This window comes from Mirounga leonina, unplaced genomic scaffold (assembly GCF_011800145.1).
Source record: "Mirounga leonina isolate KUSES-001 unplaced genomic scaffold, KU_Mleo_1.0 Mir_175, whole genome shotgun sequence".
NCBI lineage: Eukaryota > Metazoa > Chordata > Mammalia > Carnivora > Phocidae > Mirounga > Mirounga leonina.
This window is the reverse complement of record NW_023270453.1, coordinates 10,101,335-10,120,701: the sequence shown is the minus strand read 5'-3', so window position 1 is coordinate 10,120,701 and position 19,367 is coordinate 10,101,335. Positions and strand designations below refer to the sequence as shown.

Below are 19,367 nucleotides of genomic sequence, written 5' to 3'. Positions count from 1 at the left end.
AGCCATGTTTTGAGGAAGCCCAGGCAACATGAAGAAGCCCCATGGAGATGTTGAAGCTGACAGCCAGCTGCAAATGCTGGGCTTGTGAGTGGGAGAGCCTTCTGCTCATTCAAGTCCCCAGTCTTGGAGTGTCCCAGATGACCCCAAGTGGAACAGAGATCTGTGCCTGCCCAGCCTACGCTTGCCTTGTGTGTGTGTGTGTGTGTAAAGATAATGCCCCACACCAGGTAAAGTGGTCAGGACAGATTTTAATCAGCAGTATACTATTGCAGTAGAAAATAGAGTCCCACATGAACTGAAGTCAACTTTGATTTATACGGAGGAGACTGGAGTTTTAAAGGGAGAATGACAGAACAGGGTGGGTCGGGCTCAGAGTCAGGAAGTGAAAAATGACAAAAAGCTGGAAGGAGGAGGGATTGGTCCATGTAACACCCATCTGGGTTTGTTAATTGGAGCTTGTGGAAGTTAGGCCCCTACCCTCCCACAGAGGCTGGAAGACAGAAACCCTATCTTCAGGCGTTGGAACAAATGGTAAATTCTTTTGGCAGCTTTGAGTTTTCGCAGGCAGATTCTTTAAGGCAGGGCTAGGGTCACCTTAGGGATGGATCTGTTAGAATCTATGTTTAAGTCTTTATAGGCCAGGGTAAGGCTTAGTGAAGAAAGGGCTCACAGGAGCCTGGCTGGAGTTTGGTCAAGGAGAAAATCAACCTTTCTCTCTCCCTCCCTCCCTTTCTCTCTCTCTCTCTCTCTCTCTCTCTCTCTCACACACACACACACACACACACACACGAGTCATTGGTTTCCTTTTTGGACACAGATGGAAGCATTAGAACAGATCATTGGATTTGGTGATTATGGGTCATTAGTGACCTTTGAAATAGCTTGTTTCATTAGAAGTTAGAGCAGAAGTTACATTGCAGGGGTTTAAAATTGAGTTAGGAGAATACATTTGAGGGCCTTCTGTGTGTCAATCTCGTCCTTTAATTTTCACACCTGTAGGATGTGGCTATTACCCTTATCTGACTGATGTAGCTCAGAAAGGTTAATTGCCCAAAGCCATTAAGAAGGAGAGGAGGGATTAAAATGTAGGCTGATTTCTGAGACTGCTTTCCCTTATGCCACGCTGTTCAAGAAGGAATAACGGGGGACAAAATGCTGATCTCCGTCTATCGGAGAAGCTGAAGAAGGAGCACACGTAAGAGATAGTGCGGAGTTCATAAGCTATTAATTATAATATTTCTTTTTTTTTTTAAGATTTTATTTATTTATTTGAGAGAGAGAATGAGATAAAGAGAGAGAGCATGAGGGGGGAGGGTCAGAGGGAGAAGCAGACCCCCCGCTGAGCAGGGAGCCTGATGTGGGACTCGATCCCGGGAACTCCAGGACCATGACCTGAGCCGAAGGCAGTCGCTTAACCAACTGAGCCACCCAGGCGCCCAAATAAATAAAATCTTATTTTTTTTAATTTTTTTTATTTTTTAAAGATTTTTTATTTATTTATCTGAGAGAGAGTATGGGAGACAGAGAGCATGAGAGGGGGAGGGTCAGAGGGAGAAGCAGACTCCCTGCTGAGCAGGGAGCCCGATGTGGGGCTCGATCCCGGGACTCCGGGATCATGACCTGAGCCGAAGGCAGTCGCTTAACCAACTGAGCCACCCAGGCGCCCCATAAGCTATTAATTATAGACAGAGTGTCACACATTTTTGACAACTTCCATGAAGTTCCGATAAGGGGGGAGCAAAATAAAAGGGCTGTTAGGGTCACACTCAGAGACGCAACCCTGGCCCGCGACCCTCGGGCAGCCGCTTTGGCCGGGTCCTGGCCGGGGAGGCCTGGGCCGGACCAGGAGGCCGAGGAAACGGGCATTGCTTGACAGTGCGCTCGGAGAAGCGCTCAGGCAGGAAAGGGCCCGGCCGCGGCGATCCTGCGGAGGCTTCTGGACTCTGCCGCCGAGCGGAGCACGCCCACAGGAGCGCCGGCGGTGACCATGGCAACCCGCGGACGTCCGCCGCGCCGGTTGCCAACGGCCGGGCTCCTGTTGGGGGGCGGGGCCGGGCGGGGCGGGCGCGCGGGTCACGTGGCTCGGGGCGGAGCCTGCGCGGGGCCAGCCAGGAGCGCGTCGGGAGCAGGCGGCGAGACCCGAGCCGTGGGACCCGAGCGAAGGCAGCGCCGAGGCCGCCGTGCCCCGCCGGGCCGCCCCAGCCGCCGCCATGGGCAGTGAGTAGCGCCGCGCGACTCTCGCTGGGCTCCGGGCCCCGACCGGCTGCGGGCGGTGGGGCTGGCGTCCGCCCCGGGGTCTCCCGGGCCGGGGGCCGGAGAGGAGCGGGCCGCGGCGGGCGCTGCGGAGGCTGCGGGCCGGGGGCCTCCGCCAGGGCTCCTCCGGCGGTGCGGCCTTGCCGGGGCCGGCTGCGGGGACCCGGGCCCGGAGTCGCGGCGTTTGCGCTCGCTAGGTGGCGGGGAGCGGAGGACGGCGAGGGGAAGCCATTGGTTTTGGGGGCGGGGAGTTAGGGAACCGAGCGAAACCTGGACCGCTTCGAATTTTTCAGGAGCTTAGGAAGCTCATATTTTTATTTCCAAGTCACCCTTCCTTGGCATGTTGTGATGAATAAAGCTCTCTGACTTATTTCGATTTTTTAAAAAGTGATGCAAGGCATGTATTTTAGGGGAGGAAAGAAGTGCGATTGGCAGCATAGCGTTTTCCCTAAAATTTTCAGTTATTTTGTAGCGTTCACTGAAAACTCACTGTGTGTAAGGTTGTATAAGCCTTAGGGACCAGGCCTTGAATTATGGCGATCTTTGAGAGCCATCTCCTGAACACTCAACCCCACATGCATTCACGTGTATACTTACATAGCTGTTCACATGTTTGTTGGATGAATGGTTAAGTGCAAACCTGAGCGGTACACCCTTTGGCCAACTAGTGGACATTTAGAAAGGAAGTAGAAGAGACCCCTGACCTTGAATTGACACAGTATAATCGGTGACATTCTGCAACACAAGAACAGACAAGTGGCCGACAGACGCATGAACTCTCCAACACCGATGATCCTAAAATGCCAAGAAATCTGGGAGGGTGGTTTTGATTGAGGTGGGATGGAAAAGGGTAAGGAGTCTAGGAAAGTTTCCTGACGTGGCTGATAATTTGTGTTGCATTAGAGAAGAATGCTTCTATAATTCAGGTTTACTTTCCAAATAGTCCAAAATGGCCCTTGGGCAATGAGTATCTGCCTATGGGAATTTCTGAATTCTTCTGTCAGACATCGGTGACTGCCATCATTTTGAGAGGTTTCTTGAGAAGATTATATAGTCAGCTTTTGGCTAACTATGTTAAGTGTAATTACCCACGTCAGTTTTAAAACAATGTCATGATGTTAGGATGCAGAATCCAGCGTCTGTAGGGGAAGATGATCATAACTAATAGCTAAGCTGGTTGAACCAGCCTTCTTGTGTTTCTGCACATTACAGACGCTGGCAAAGACTGAGAGAATATCATCTTCATTCTCCAGTTCTTTGGCAGGAATTGACTTAAGCTATGCCAGAATATAGTGTCTATCCTTAAAGAACCTTGGTTTGTCTTACTTTGATATATAATGAGTTATCTGGGAAAGCAGTACTTTCTCTTGAAATGTCATGGTCATTTTCTGGGCTGAATATCCTACATACACAAGTACTTTGAAGATCATTATGTGGGAGAGCAACCAAGCAATGAATGTTGACTTAAGTGAAATGAAGTAGAGATTGTATACCTTAAAAAAAAAACAAAACAAACTTCTCTATGATTCCATGATCTTTCTCACTTATGCATTTCATCATCTTTCAGTCTAAATTAAGTCCTGCAATTTCAGCCCATTTCCTATTATACTTTCCTCCTGTATTTCTCCCCTGATACGTCTTATTTTTGTCTATAGTGCATTATCGTGGGGGTAACATAGTAGACTGCATTTGCTTTTTTTTTTTGACGTAGTGATGCTCATGGAATTATTCTTTTTCTGTATATATAAAAGGGCTGGATAAAAAGCATGAGGAAGCAAAATCATGGTAGAAGGGTGTTTGTATTTGCTTCTACTGACTAAACCCTTAAATCTTTTGGATTCTTTTGTCCCTTGATTATTTCTGTTCCCCGATATATTTGAAATGGAGAGCACTGTGATTACTTTTGGAGGTAGGAATGGGATGAATCGTCATTAAAAGTTAGAGAACGTTTGTATTTGTTTCTATAAAAAGGTACATCTCTTTAAAAACTTTGTAACAGAGACATTCTTTTTTTTTTTTTAACAGTCAAATTTTTAGAAGTTATCAAACCTTTCTGTGCAGTTCTACCAGAAATTCAGAAACCTGAAAGGAAAGTAAGTATAAAATTTTGGTAATATAGAGGGTAGCTAAAGGACTTATTCTACTGAACTAGCAAGATTGATTTACTGTCCCCAACCCTTTTCTGGTGTATTTGGAGAAAATAGTACCTGCTGCTTCTTGCAAGAGGCACTAAGTAAGTAAAACTAGTTTAAACCAGTTTAGATAGGTTCTCTTCTGGGTTTTTTTTGTTTTTTTTTTTAAAGATTTATTTATTTATTTATTTATTTATTTATTTATTTATTTATTTATTTGAGAGAGAGAGAGAGAGACAGAGAGAAACAGCATGAGAGGGGATAGGGTCAGAGGGAGAAGCAGGCTCCCCGCTGAGCAGGGAGCCCGATGCGGGACTCGATCCCAGGACTCCAGGATCATGACCTGAGCCGAAGGCAGTCGCTTAACCAACTGAGCCACCCAGGCACCCTCTCTTCTGGTTTTAAAAATGACTTTTCTTTAAGTTGAGACATTTCCAAACCAAGCGTTTCTTTGGCCTCTGTGTTAGATAAGATATTCTCCTATTTCTAGTGACCCACTGCACTGTGAATGACTGAGTCTGCTGGGTCACTTTTGATGAATACGACTGTTCTACATAAATGAATTACAATTGTGCAAGTATATACCTCCCGTTTCTTGATCATTCGATACACAGAAAAATCACAGAAATGCATTCAGAAAATAATATGACTGCATCAGATTATTCCTCAGTCATTGTGCACTTTTGGAGCCCAGGTATTTAAATTCAGAAATATTGTTATTCCCACACTGGCCAATTCCCTTCTGTGCTTTTGATATCTCACAAAACTAACAGGAATAGGTGTGTAGAAAGAGATAAGTAAAACTTTTGTTAAACTTACTGCTTTATTTAAAGGTGTTTTTTTTTTTTAATTGCTTTGAGGGTTTTTTTTTTTTTTAAGATTTTATTTATTTATTTGAGAGAGAGAGAATGAGAGAGAGCACAAGAGAGGGGGGAGGGTCAGAGGGAGAAGCAGACTCCCTGCTGAGCAGGGAGCCCGTTGCGGGACTCGATCCAGGGACTCCAGGATCATGACCTGAGCCAAAGGCAGTCGCTTAACCAACTGAGCCACCCAGGCGCCCAATTGCTTTGAGGTTTTAAAAATAGTTGTTTCAGTTACATGTTAGGAATCCCAAGAAACTCTAGCTTTTCATATTCCATGAAATATTCATGTAATATTATCATGGGCAGTCCACGCTTTGCACAATGCTGTGTTAACTGAAATGCATACATATTGGATCTGTGTCTTGCTTTTCATCCTTTTTGGTTTCAGTTAACAAAGTACAGTGTGATGAGGCCTGCCTGTATTTAATTTACTTAATTTTTGGAAAAGTAAAGAAGATTATGTTTGAGGGCGCCTGGGTGGCTCAGTTGGTTGAGCGACTGCCTTCGGCTCAGGTCATGATCCTGGAGTCCCTGGATCGAGTCCCGCATCGGACTCCCTGCTCAGCGGGGAGTCTGCTTCTCCCTCTGATCCTCCCCCTCTCATGCTCTCTGTCTCCCATTCTCTCTCTCAGATAAATAAATTAAAAAAATCTTAAAAAAAAAAAAAAAAGAATATGTTTGAAAAGTTGAGCTGTTTGCTTTAGCTGGTAATAACTAGATGAGAGTATCTTAATAGTAAATAATAGGAACCTGTCATGATGCAGAATGTTACGCTTTAATGTGGAATTTTGCTTTGTATTTGCTATTTCTTGGTTTTGATTGATCATCCTTATTTTGTTGTAGATCCAGTTTAGAGAGAAGGTACTATGGACTGCCATAACTCTCTTCATTTTCTTAGTATGTTGTCAGGTATGTAACCAAAGTATTAATTAAGTGTCTATGCTGTTGTTGGAGGGTTTTGATTGGTTGCAATTTGAGAAATTTATTTTAGTTAAAATAATAAATATCCTGAATTATTTTGAGCATTGTTATTTTTAATCTGAGTTGATGGTGAAAATGGTTATCTTGTCCTGCTGTGTATTTTTTTTATTAGTGTGTTTGAACATTTTTTTCTTTTTTTCTCTTAGTGTGCAGTTAATGATCTTTACCCATTTTTTCTTGAGATTTTTTTCGTATTAAGACAGATTTTTATATATGAAAGTGTTAAAGCTTTGACATAATACATTGCAAATATTTTTTCCCTATTTTGTTGGCCTCTAATCATGTTGTAAATAGCATGTACTAGTTTAAAAATCCCAAAAAGTCAAATTTTAGAACCCCAGTGATATACTGTATTTATAAATTGATAGAACTCAGTGATACTTTTTATTAATATTTTGCAGAGATTAAGTTCACAAAATGAGGATAAAATGTGACCTGTCCCTGTCACAGGATTGTTGTGAGGATTAAATTAGATTATTTAGTTGCAAGTTTTTTGAGGATTTTGAAGAGCTATTGAAATACATATAACATTCCTAATATAAAAAAAATTATATTAGGAAGTGGTAGAGCAGATTAAGTCCATAGTCTGGGGAAAAGCCAAATGTATTTTTTTTTTGAAGAGTAAAGTGATTTGGTCATTTGGTCATTAAGATAAACTGTACTTAGTTTAAAATTGTTTTGGGTGATCAGGGGGAGAGAACTTTTTTTAAATACAGAAAAGTAGAGAGAAAAAAAGAATAATCATCCATATTTTTACCACCTATTTTTAACATCTTAGAAATTCCCCTCCCCTCCATAAAAAAAAAATCCAATTTATAAAGGTATAATTTATGTATGGTAAAATACATTTATTTTTTAAGTGTACATTTTGAAGAATTTTGACAAATGCATACACCCACATACCTACTACCTCAGTGGATACAGAACATTCTGTCACTCCAGAAAGTTCTGTGTAATCTCTTAGTCAGTCTCCACCTCACCCCCCAGTGTCAGGCAAGCACTGATCTGCTTTCTGTTCCTATAATTTGATTTGTTTTGTTTTTTTTTAGAATTTCATCTAAGTGGAATCATACAGTATCATTCCTTAGCATCTGGCTTTATCATGAGCATTTTGAGATTTGTCCATGTGATTGGTAGAGCAGTAATTCATCCCTTCTTATTTCTGAGGAGTGTTCTACTGGATGACTATACACCATTTGTTCATCTGTTCATTTGTTGTTGGATGTTTGGGTTGTTTCCAAATTTTGGCTATAATAAAGTTGCCGTGAACATTCCTGGGCAAGACTTTCTGTGAATATTTGTTTTCATTTCTCTTGGGTGAATACCTAGGAGTAGAATTGCTGGGTTGTATGGTAATTACAGGTTCAGCTTTATAAGAAATTGTCAAACTTTTTTCTAAGTTGTTGTCCCGTTTTATATTTTTACCAGTCAAGAATAGGAGTTCCAGTTACTTCCCATCCTTGCCTGCCCTTGGTATTGTTGAGCATTTTAGTGTTGAGCATTTTAGTATTAGTCATTCTAATGGGTGTGGTTTTAAATTTAATTTGCATTTCCCTGGTAAACGATATTGAGCAATTTGTTCATGTACTTATAGGGCATTTTTTTTTTTTTTAAGATTTTATTTATTTATTTATTTGACAGAGAGAGACACAGCGAGAGAGGGAACACAAGCAGGGGGAGGGGGAGAGGGAGAAGCAGGCTTCCCACTGAGCAGGGAGCCTAATGCGGGGCTTGATCCCAGGACCCTGGGATCATGACCTGAGCCGAAGGCAGACGCTTAACGACTGAGCCACCCAGGCGCCCCCTGTGCTTATAGGGCATTTGTTTATCTTCTGTGAAGTTTCTTTTTCAAATATTTTGCCCATTAAAAAAAATTATATTGTCATTGAATTATATGCATTTTTTAAAGATTTTTAAAATTTATTTGAGAGAGAGAGAGTGAGCACAAGCAGGGGGGAGGAACAGAGGGAGAAGGAGAAGCAGACTCCCTGCTGAGCAGAGAGCCTGATGTAGGGCTCGATCCCAGGACCCTGAGATCATGACCTGAGCTGAAGGCAGATGCTTAATCGACTGAGCCACCCAGGTGCCCCGAATTATATGCATTTTAAAATATTTTCTGGATACAGGTCCTTTGTCAGGTAAATGTACTGTGACTATGTTTTCCTAGTCTGTGGCTTGCCTTTTCATTTTCAGATTATCTTGTGAAGAGCAAAAATCCTTCATTTTGAAGTTCAGTGTGTCTTTTTTCTTTGATGGTTCATGGTTTTTGTTTCCTATCTTCTAAGGTTGTGAAGATTTTCTCCTGTATTCTAAATATTTTATACTCTTAGCTTGTATGTTTTGGACTGTGATCTAGTCCAAGTTAATTTTTGTGTATGGTGTAAGTAAGGTTGGGGTTCATTTTTTTCTGTTTGGATAGCCAGAAAAGGCTATTCTTTCTCCATTGAATTATCTTGGCATCTTTGTTGAAAATTAGTTAACTGCATAAGTGTGGATATATTTTTGTACTCTGTTCTGTTCCATACGTGTATATTCCATCGTTATGGTCACACTGATTACCGTAGCTTTATATTAAGTCCTGTAATCAGGTTGTAAAAGTCTTTCAACTTTGTTTTTCCTTTTCAAAGTGGTTTTTGGTTATTCTAGGTTCTTCATATTTCTGTATAGATTTTTGAATCAGCTTGTCAGTTTCTGTAAGAAAGCTTGCTGGGATTATGATTTGTATTGCTTTGAATTTATAGATAAATTTAGAGAAAATTACCTCTTGACAGTATTGAATCTTCTAATCTAAGGGTCAGCAAACATTGTTCTGTGAAGGGCTAGGTAGTAAAATATTTTAAGCTTGGCTGCTAGAACCCAAGAACCATAGCAACTGTGTCACTCAGAAAGTGTGGTATTTCTCACAACTGTTTCATGCAATGAATTAATTTGTGCATTTTATGTTACTTTATTATTTTCTTCTGCAGTATAATTGCATAGTTGCCACGCTGTGTTTCATGTCTTTCTCATGTTTAGGCAGTCCTGCCCAGTGCTGGTGATTTCTTGATTGTCTTTCCACTGAATCTCAGACAGGTTTATTTTCCCCTCCCAGCCACAGTTAAAAGGGTTTGGGGTCTCCTGTTTCACTCAGTTTTCTTTCTTTCTTTCTTTTTTTTAAAGATCTTATTTATTTGACAGAGAGAGACAGCGAGAGAGGGAATATAAGCAGGGGGAGTGGGAGAAGGAGAAGCAGGCTTCCCTCGGAGCAGGGAGCCTGATGTGGGGCTCGATCCCAGTATCCTGGGATCATGACCTGAGCCGAAGGCAGATGCTTAACGACTGAGCCACCCAGGTGCCCCTCACCCAGTTTTCTTTAGCTTGAGGGAGTGGTGGGAGGTGAGATAAGGTGTGATAAGTGCAGTAATTGTTACCTGGGTCAGCTGTCTCTTCTTCCGAGGTGGTTCTCACCAGGTGACTGAAGAAGCCTGTTCCATTGCTTACCTCAGATCATCCCTCATTCCCAACTCACGGTGGCCCTGTAATTGTCACCAGGAGAGAGCCCCGTTGCTCACTTCTCTCATCCATTTCTTCTCAGCTGCTGTTTCTAGTCCCTTCTAACCAAAGGAGGCAAAAAGATAAGGCTATTTGTGCAGCCTGCTTTTCTCCAGGCTTGGAATGTTGTGGGAATTGTGAGGATTGTGTTGCCTTCCCATCCTGATGTTTGGAGCAGCTTCGTGCTGGGCTCTCTGCTTCTCAGTTGTCTGAAGTTTTCTCGCCCCCATGACCGCCAGTGCTTCATGTTCACGATCCCTTTTCTTTGGCTGCTTTATGGATTTTTTTCTTTTCCCTTAGTTTTTTTTTTTTTTTTTTTTGTAGGCTCCATATCCAGCATGGAACCCAATGTGGGGCTTGATTTCAGTACCCTGAGTTGATCTCAAGATCTGAGCTGAGATCGAGTCGGATGCTCAACCGACTGAGCTACCCAGGCACCCCTTTTTTCCTTAGCTTTTTTCACTCTTGTTAGCTTCTACTATTGTACATGTTTAAAAAAGTGTGTTTTCTTAGGGCACCTGGGTGGCTCAGTCGCTAAGTGTCTGCCTTCGGCTCAGGTCATGATCCCAGGGTCCTGGGATCGAGCCGGGCATCGGGCTCCCTGCTCGGTGGGAAGCCTGCTTCTCCCTCTCCCACTACCCCCTGGTTGTGTTCCCTCTCTCTCTATCTCTCTCTGTCAAATAAAATCTTTAAAAAAAAAAAAAAAAAAGTGTGTTTTCTTATGCATTGTGGAGTTGCTGCTCAACTATTGTTGTACATAAACCCATAGCTACAGATTTTACTGAGAGGAATAAAATCAGACACTGAGTTTAATAATCCTGTTGTCTTCAGGAAAGGAGGGAATGCCATTACTTAGGGGAAGTTGGCTGACTTTTTCTTGTTCATTGTCCCACAAATCATCTAATTGTGGAGGTAATGGCCATCTCTATCAGGTGCCATTAAGCAGAGTAATTTGACTGATTGACCTCTCTCCCACTTAGGGAATATTGTGGTGTGGACTGCCCTGTAGTGTTAATTGGTTTTTATACAGTAACTTCTTCCTCCCTGTCTCTCACACTAGCTGAAGAGTGTCTGCAGCGTTAGGGTACATAAAATATCCATGTTTCTTGCTTCACCAGTTTTGCTACCCAGCTGATAAATCCAGATGTCCAGAAAGGGTGAGGTTGACCAGATGGATTGTTCAGAATCGTTGGCAGCATCTTTTGGAACTTAAAAAAAAAAATCAGCTTTGTATAAAGAAGGTTTTTGAAATTGGAAATGTATTTTTCTTTGTGTCTGATCCCCACATGGTGAGGGAGGGGGTATGACCAGGTGCTGTGTCCTGAACGTTGGTCATATAACAGGAAACATTCTGAAGTGAAGAGTTACTTTTTCTTTCTGATGAGAAAGTAATATGCGCTTATTATAGAAAATTTGATAAATGCTGGGAAGAATAAAGAAAAAGTCAGCCATAATCCTACTACCTACAGATAATTACTCTTCAGGACTTTATGTATTTAAACTTAGTTTTATCTTTTACACATTTTTATAGTATTGAACTTTCATTTATATAATTCTGTACCTTTCTTTTTATAGCAGGGTTTCTCAACAATGGCACTGAATTTTAGGCCAGTTAATTCTTTGTTGTGGGGTCATTGTAGGATGTTCAGCAGCATCCCTGACCTCTACGCACTAGATGCCTGTAGCATTTCCCTTCAATTTGTGACAACCAAAATGTCTTTGGATATTGCCAGATGTCCTCTGGGGGGCAGAATTGCCCCAGGTTGAGAACCACAGTGTCATACTTGGTATTACAACATAAGCACTTCTTTTATGCTATTACAAGCTTCTTTAAGCTGCTTTTCAGTGGTTGCATAATATTCCACTATATATATATACATGCACATATATATGTATATATAAATAATCTTCAGTCTTACATTTGGAGTGTGACTGTGGCTGTCATTAGTACCCATAGCTTAGCAAAATTATTCTGTGACTGGATGGATATATCCTGTAATTTACTGATGGGGTGTTTTTTTAATTGTAAAAAATTTATACCTTAGTCATTTTTAAGCGTACAGTTCAGTAGTGTTAAGTGTATTCACATTGTTGTGCAACAAATCTTCATCCTGATAGGTATGTGTACTAGTAGATTTGTGTAAGTAGTAATTTCTATTGTTTTTTTTTTTGTTAAAAAACTTCCTTTAGGGTACGCTTGCTTTGTTACAGAACATGAGAAGTAGTGGTTTTTTTTTTTCTTTTAAGTATTGCAAATATTAAGTAAAAGAACTATGAATTAAGTTACAACTTAATTTATATAATGCATTTTTAGAAACTGTTTTATGTAATACTATAGATACCACTATTTGGAATCATGTCATCAGATTCTGCAGATCCTTTCTACTGGATGAGAGTTATTCTTGCATCCAACAGAGGTATGTACTTCTTTTTTTCTTCTTTTTTTTTTTTTTTTTTGCCTCCATACGAGACATTAGTATTGACATCAAGTAGATGTGAAAATGTGGAAAAAACTATTTTGATGTCTACAGGGGTGGGGAGCATATGGTAAAAGAAACCCGTTGCCTAGGAAAAGAGACCAACACATAAATACTTACAAAACACTGTGTGTATTGTAATAATAGAAATATGTACAGAGTGTAGATGTACAATAGAGAACGGAGTGATAGCACCGTCTGGAGCTTTGTCCTCCATCCTTTTGTGGGTCATATTTTCTTTGAGACTCAAATTTTTTTTTTTGTATAGTATTACTTTATTTACCTATTTATTTAATTTAAATTCAATTAGCCAAGGTATAGTACATCATGAGTTTTTGATATAATGTTTAATGATTCATTAGTTGAATATAACTAAATTTATGTATACTCTCCCAAGAAAAAATCATATACACTCACACAGATTTTGCGTAAAACCTTTGGAGCTTCATGGACCCTCTGCAGTCTGGTCCATGGGTTTTGCATGGGCCTGAAAGACCCTGATCTGCAGTGTCAGAGGCGATAGTACTGGAATAGTATTTGAATTGGAGTTCAATATGTGGAGCGATGGGAGAGGGAAGACTGAGCTAAAAGCCCATGTGCATAAGGCAGTGGCTAAAGAGATAGGGACTGGATCATGAGGGGTTTTGTTGGTAATTTTTTTAGATTAGAAAAAATGGTTAATCATTAAAAAATGCACCAAAATTTGATGCAGTTTTATATAAAGCTGAAAATGAAAGTCTTGCATCTCAGGGGTAACTCCTGGGAAGATAATAGGTTGGTGAATATCTATCCAGACCTTTTCTCTGCATATACATTCACATATATAAATTTATATTTTTTTGACCCTTGAACAACACAGGTTTGAACTGTGTGGGTCCACTTATATGTGGATTTTTTTTTTTTTTTTTTTAATAAATACAGCGCAGTGTTGTAAATGTATTTTTTCTTCCTTAGGACATTTTTCATAACATATTCTTTTCTAGCTGACTTAATTACAAGAATATAGTATATGATACATAACATACAAAATATGTGTTAATTGACGATGTTATTGGTAAGGCTTCCGGTCAACAGTAGGCTATTAGTAGTTAAGTTTTTGGTTTGGGGGAGTCAAAAGTTATACGTGGATTTTTGACTGCATGGGGGAGTCAGTGTCTATAACCCCTCCGTTGTTCAGGGTCAACTGGGGTTTTTTTTTGTTTGTTTGTTTGTTTTGAAGATTTATTTATTTGACCGAGAGAGAGACACAGCGAGAGAGGGAACACAAGCAGGGGGAGTGGGAGAAGGAGAAGCAGGCTTCCCGCGGAGCAGGGAGCCCAATGCAGGGCTCGATCCCAGGGCCACTGGATCATGACCTGAGCCAAAGTCAGACGCTTAATGACTGAGCCACCCAGGCGCCCCTGTGCTTGTTTTTTTTTTTTTTTTAAACTGAAAAATAAGATAAATTATGTAACTATTCTACTTAGTGTGTTTACTCAATTTCTTGAAAGAGTGGTTTCATTTACAGGCTATATACTGTTCCATTCTTTGGATATGTTGTGAATTATTTAATCATTCAGGTCTTTTTTGAGTTCTTACTCTGTGGCAAGCTTTGTGCTAGGTGCTGAGATGAGAGCAGTGATCAAGACAATGTCCCCGTTGTCATGGAGTTTATATTATTCTATTTGGGGAGATATCCTCTACATGAAGTACATTTTGGGTGAGGGGAGGGACATCTGAGCAGAGACCTACAGGACACGAGAGAGAAGGCCATGTGAAGATCTGGGGGGGGAACATTGTAGGGAATAGCATGTGCTCAGGCCCCGAGATGGGAGTGTGCTTAAATGTTCAGGGAAGGATGAGGAGTCAGTGTGGCTAGAAGAAAAAAAAAAAAAGGAGTAATGAGGGAGAACACGGTGTTGCAGATGAGTCCAAGAGCCAGATCATAAAGGGCTTAGAGACAAAGTAAGGAGGGTCCTTTAAGTGTGATTCCAGGCCATTAGAGTCCTCTTCTGTCACACATTTAGGTTTTTCCCCAGTTTTGTATCATTTTAACCAGTGCTACCATGAATGCTATCACTGTAATGCTATCTCCTGTCATTTTTTTTTTTTTTAAGATTTTATTTATTTATTTGACAGAGAGAGAGAGAACACAAGCAGGGGGAGTGGGAAAGGGAGAAGCAGGCCTCCCGTGGAGCAGGGAACCCGATGTGGGGCTCGATCCCAGGACCCTGAGATCGTGACCTGAGCCGAAGGCAGACGCTTAACGACTGAGCCACCCAGGCGCCCCTCCTGTCATTTTTTAATAGAATTAATTTCTAGAAGTTTAACTGTGCAAGGTACATAACACCTAAATTTTTGATAAATAATGCTAAATTAACTTCCAAAAAGATTTGTATTATTTTATACACTGAGCAGTTGTATATGAGAATGACATTTTTCTTCCAACAGTGGATATTATTAGTCTTTCTAGTCTTTGGAAGTTGGACAGGTAAAAATTGGTATCTGTTATTTAATTTGTATTTCTTTATATATTGGCGAGCTTTGAACATCATCTTCTATTTTTATTGAATATTTGAATTTTTTTTTGAGTGGACTTGTTTTAAGTAATAGAAAATTATTGACCGGTTTAAACACAAAAGTGGAATTTATTAGAAAGGTAGTGATTATTTTTTGGACTCCATAGAGGAGGTAGAACAACTAAGCCTGGGCTGGGAGAGAAAACCAGGGCAGCTTTAGATTGGCAGCAGGGATTGGGAACTTTTTCTTTGGGATTTAGCTCCCCAAATTCCTGGGTTCTTCGGTTCTTAGCTCAAAAAAACTACAGGATTTACACTGGGCTGAGTCAGCTTTGGTTAGAGTGTCAGGGTTACATATTTCAGATTTGGGTGTGGGGGTCCCCTCCTGTACTGTCAGTATTTCCTGAGAAAGACCGTCATTGGGAGCAGCCATATTGTGTTCTCTCTTTTTCCTTTTTAAATTTTTTTTCCTATTGGTTTGTTCATTTTTAATTGATTTGGAAGAACTCTTCGCATATTGGAGGAACTCTCATTTGTGTTCAAGTATTTTTCTTCTTTTATGCTGCCCTTTTTTTTTTTTTTAACTTTTATGCAGTGTTTTACCACGTGGAATTTTCGTAGTTGTATCTAACCATAGCATCTATCTTTGTCATTGTGGGCTCTAGGTTTTTTTTGTCATGCTTAGAAAGCTTTTTTCTTTTCCAAGATGATAAGCATACTTACTTCTAGTATTTTTGTCATTTGTCTCTTACGGTTAAATTTTCTATGCATCGGGCCTTTATTTTGATGTAAGTCATGAGGTAAGAAATGCAGGCGTGATTTTTTATAAATGGCCAGTCATTTGGTGAGGTCCACTTATCCTTTTCCCTACTGATTGGAGGTGCCATATTTCTTTTTTTTTTTTTTTTAAAGATTTTATTTATTTATTTTGACAGAGAGAGACACAGTGAGAGAGGGAACACAAGCAGGGGGAGTGGGAGAGGGAGAAGCAGGCTTCCCATTGAGCAGGGAGCCTGATGTGGGGCTCAATCCCAGGGCCCTGGGATCATGACCTGAGCTGAAGGCAGACGCTTAACAACTGAGCCACCCAGGCGCCCTGGAGGTGCCATATTTCTTATATGAAATTGTCATCAAAGTTTGACTGTATTTATTCTCAGACTAGATCCATTTGACAGTTAAAATTTTGTGATTTGATTTAAAAAAAAAATGTTTACCTTCCTACCCAATTTTGTGGTAAAGATATTTTTCTAGTCTTTCTTGTCTTTGGTTGTAAGCATGTACTCCTTTTCCCCCAATTTTTGTCAGTATTTGGTATGATCATTACCATTGGGCAATGGTATCTCTACCTACTGGTTTTAACAATAGAAATGTTACCTTTTACTGTTGAAGTATTTGAGAAGACATGAAGAATCCTCCTAGGATGGAATCTCTTCTCATATTAAGGGTACCTTTTCAACATTTATAAAAGCCAGGATTTAAGGTTGTGGTATGACAGAATGACCAGTGGAAACATATTCTTGATGATGTAGAATTACTTGTTTTACATGTTAACTTGTACACTGGCATATTTGGTTTTCTTATTTTTCACTATAAGTACAATATGTATTTTATGTAAAAAAAAAAAAGAACTTAAGAGAGGCAAAAAGAAAGAAAAATAATCTCACTGGGTAAAAATAACCATATCTTGACAACCTGACTAAAATATCAGGAAACTATTTTTCCACCTAAGTATTAACTGAAATCAAACTGTAATACTATTTTTCAAATGTTTTATTTTTCTATCCACTAAGTCATGAATATTTTTCATGCCACTCACTAAATGTTCTACAACATTGATTTAGATGACTCTCTGTGTAATTTTAGAATTTGAATTAGAAGAGTCACAAACATTCTTAAATGTCTTTTTTTTTTTTTTAAAGATTTTATTTATTTATTTGACACAGAGAGACACAGCGAGAGAGGGAACACAAGCAGGCGGAGTGGGAAAGGGAGAAGCAGGCTTCCCGTGGAGCAGGGAGCCCGACGCGGGGCTCGATCCCAGGACCCTGGGATCAGGACCTGAGCCGAAGGCAAACACTTAACAACTGAGCCACCCAGGCACCCCTTAAATGTCATTTTTTTATTAACTTGGTATTTAATTCTCAGGCTTGGTATGTACTTCTTATTTTGCATTAAAATAAAATGTTCAGTGTAAGTTTTAAAAATGATTTGGACAGAAATTTTGGAAGATTTCTTTCAAAGGATTTAACATTTTAAGTTTAGAATTTACAGAAATTTACCTTTTTTGGGGATAGTAATTTTGACTCAATGAGTTGTTGCAAGGTTATGTTAATAAGTGAATTAAATAGGGCGCCTCGTGGCTCAGTTGGTTGGGCGACTGCCTTCGGTTCAGGTCATGATCCTGGAGTCCCGCAATTGAGTCCCGCATCGCTTCTCCCTCTGGTCCAACCCCCTCTCATGCTCTCTCTCTCTGAAATAAATAAATAAAATCTTAAAAAAAAATAAGTTAAGTAAATAAATGTGTTAATAAATCAATGTTTAAAGAATGAATATATGCCTGTTAACATTTGAGCATGTGTTTTAATAGACATAATGAAGGATTGCAACACTTGTAAACTAATCTTCATTGGGTATAGTAAAGATTATTTACTTTTTTCCTTCTCTACAGGAACTTTAATGGAATTGGGTATCTCCCCAATTGTAACATCTGGTTTGATTATGCAGTTGTTAGCTGGAGCCAAAATCATTGAAGTTGGAGACACACCTAAAGATAGAGCTCTATTCAATGGAGCCCAGAAACGTGAGCTATTAATACACTTAAAGAGTCTTTTCCAAATTTGAGAATTTTGTGGTAAAGATATTTTTCTAGTCTTGTCTTTGGTTGTAAGCATGTACTCCTTTTCCCCCAATTTTTGTCAGTATTTGGTATGATCATTACCATTGGGCAAGCCATTGTGTATGTCATGACGGGCATGTATGGGGATCCTGCTGAAATGGGTGCTGGCATCTGTCTCCTTATCATTATTCAGGTAAGAAATCCAGTTTTTCATCTGCAGATAACAAAACAGTTTGATCCCTTTTTTCTTTTCTAACAACTCTTTAAGTGGTTGATACATTAGTTTTCTTACTTTTGAATTATTTAATTATAAGATTTTGATTATTGAAGTGACATGTATAAATTGTGTTGATATAAAAAAATTAAAATTTGTTTTAATAGCCTGATTGCTGCATAGTATAAGGAATTATGGATCAACTGTATTTCACTGATTCTTAGATGCACATTTTTTACTTTTTGATGTTTCTGAGATCAGGATTTTTTTTTTTTTAAGATTTTTATTTATTTGAGGGTGAGAGAGACGGAGCAGGGGAAGGGGCAGAGGGAGAGGGAGAAGCAGAAGCAGATTCCCCGCTGAGCAGGGAGCCGATACGGGGCTCAATCCCAGGATCCTGGTATCATGACCTGAGCTGAAGTCAGACACTTAACGACTGAGTTAAGTGTGCCCAGGATGTTTTTTCTTATAGCGGATAGTGCCCCACGTTTGTCGTCAGCCAGGCAGCAGTTGTGATGGTAGTCATTGTCTGCATATGTGTGTCAGCTGGTTAGAGCTATTCACATGTTCATTGCATCAGTTGGTTATGTGCATTGTTGGTGTAACATGTTTTTGAGATTAGTTGCTGTTTAAAATGTCTGCAGAAGTCTCTGGTTTGTTATGGAACAGTCACTGTGTGTACGCAAAGGCACAGAACAGGCTGGATGGTAAAATCTGTGTGTAGATCTAAAATATTTTCTTTGTAAATAGAAAATAAAAATTCTTTGTGATAAATTATTGTCATAGTTTAATTAACAGTATTTTTTTCTTTGTTAGTATACAAAATAATGACATTACAAATAATATCTCACAGCTAGTAAAATACATGAACCTGTATACATATATTCCATGGATTTTTAAAAATAGACCCTTTGGAATTAAACTTTTAAAGTCCAACATAATTATCCCTGTACTAAGTATCTCAAAGTATGTCAAATTTAGAAGATATTTCTCTAATGTACGGTCCTTAAAAATCATTTAGAGAAGCTACCCAAGAATGGAGTGTACTTAAGTTATGTAATAGTTATTTATGGCATTTTGAAAAGAAGTTTGATAAATGCAGCATCTAGAGTCCTTGTTATTTTGGAAATGCCTCTTCTTGCTCACTCTATGGAATTAGGATTCACTAAGGAACATTTTTTTTTTTTAAAGATTTATTTATTTATTTGACAGAGAGAGACACAGCAATAGAGGGAACCCAAGCAGGGGGAGTGGGAGAGGGAGAAGCAGACTCCCTGCTGAGCAGGGAGCCCGATGCGGGCTCAATTCCAGCACCCTGGGATCATGACCTGAGCCGAACGCAGATGCTTAATGACTGAGCCACCCAGGTGCCCCAGGAACATTTTTTTTAAATGGTCAAAGCATTAATTTCAGAAAAATATTTTTAAATAAAAGTGAAATACCAACTTATATACATTGAGAAATAGGACCATTTCAGATTGGCATGGTTGACCATTCTTTTTTAATGAGAAACCTTATATAGGAAGCAGATCAAAATAAGATCATGTAGTGAGTATGATTAGAACAAGGAGAATTGGGTTGT

The 19,367-nt window shown here is 39.8% G+C and overlaps 1 protein-coding gene across 2 annotated transcripts in view; it reads left to right on the top strand.

Annotated features, from left to right (window-relative positions):
• Window positions 1-2,105: 2,105 nt before the first annotated feature.
• SEC61A2 (SEC61 translocon subunit alpha 2) overlaps window positions 2,106-19,367 on the top strand; it is a 28,054-nt gene continuing 10,792 nt past the window's right edge. Inside the window, exons 1-6 of one of the 2 annotated variants that reach the window (XM_035021643.1) lie at window positions 2,106-2,217; window positions 4,279-4,346; window positions 6,092-6,157; window positions 12,099-12,177; window positions 17,404-17,535; window positions 17,655-17,764. In XM_035021643.1, coding sequence (XP_034877534.1) covers window positions 2,211-2,217; window positions 4,279-4,346; window positions 6,092-6,157; window positions 12,099-12,177; window positions 17,404-17,535; window positions 17,655-17,764 — 462 coding nt within the window. In that variant the 5' untranslated portion in view covers window positions 2,106-2,210. Of the gene's footprint in view, window positions 2,218-4,278; window positions 4,347-4,875; window positions 5,080-6,091; window positions 6,158-12,098; window positions 12,178-17,403; window positions 17,536-17,654; window positions 17,765-19,367 lie in introns of those variants that run through there. The other variant, XM_035021644.1, reaches the window with a different exon arrangement.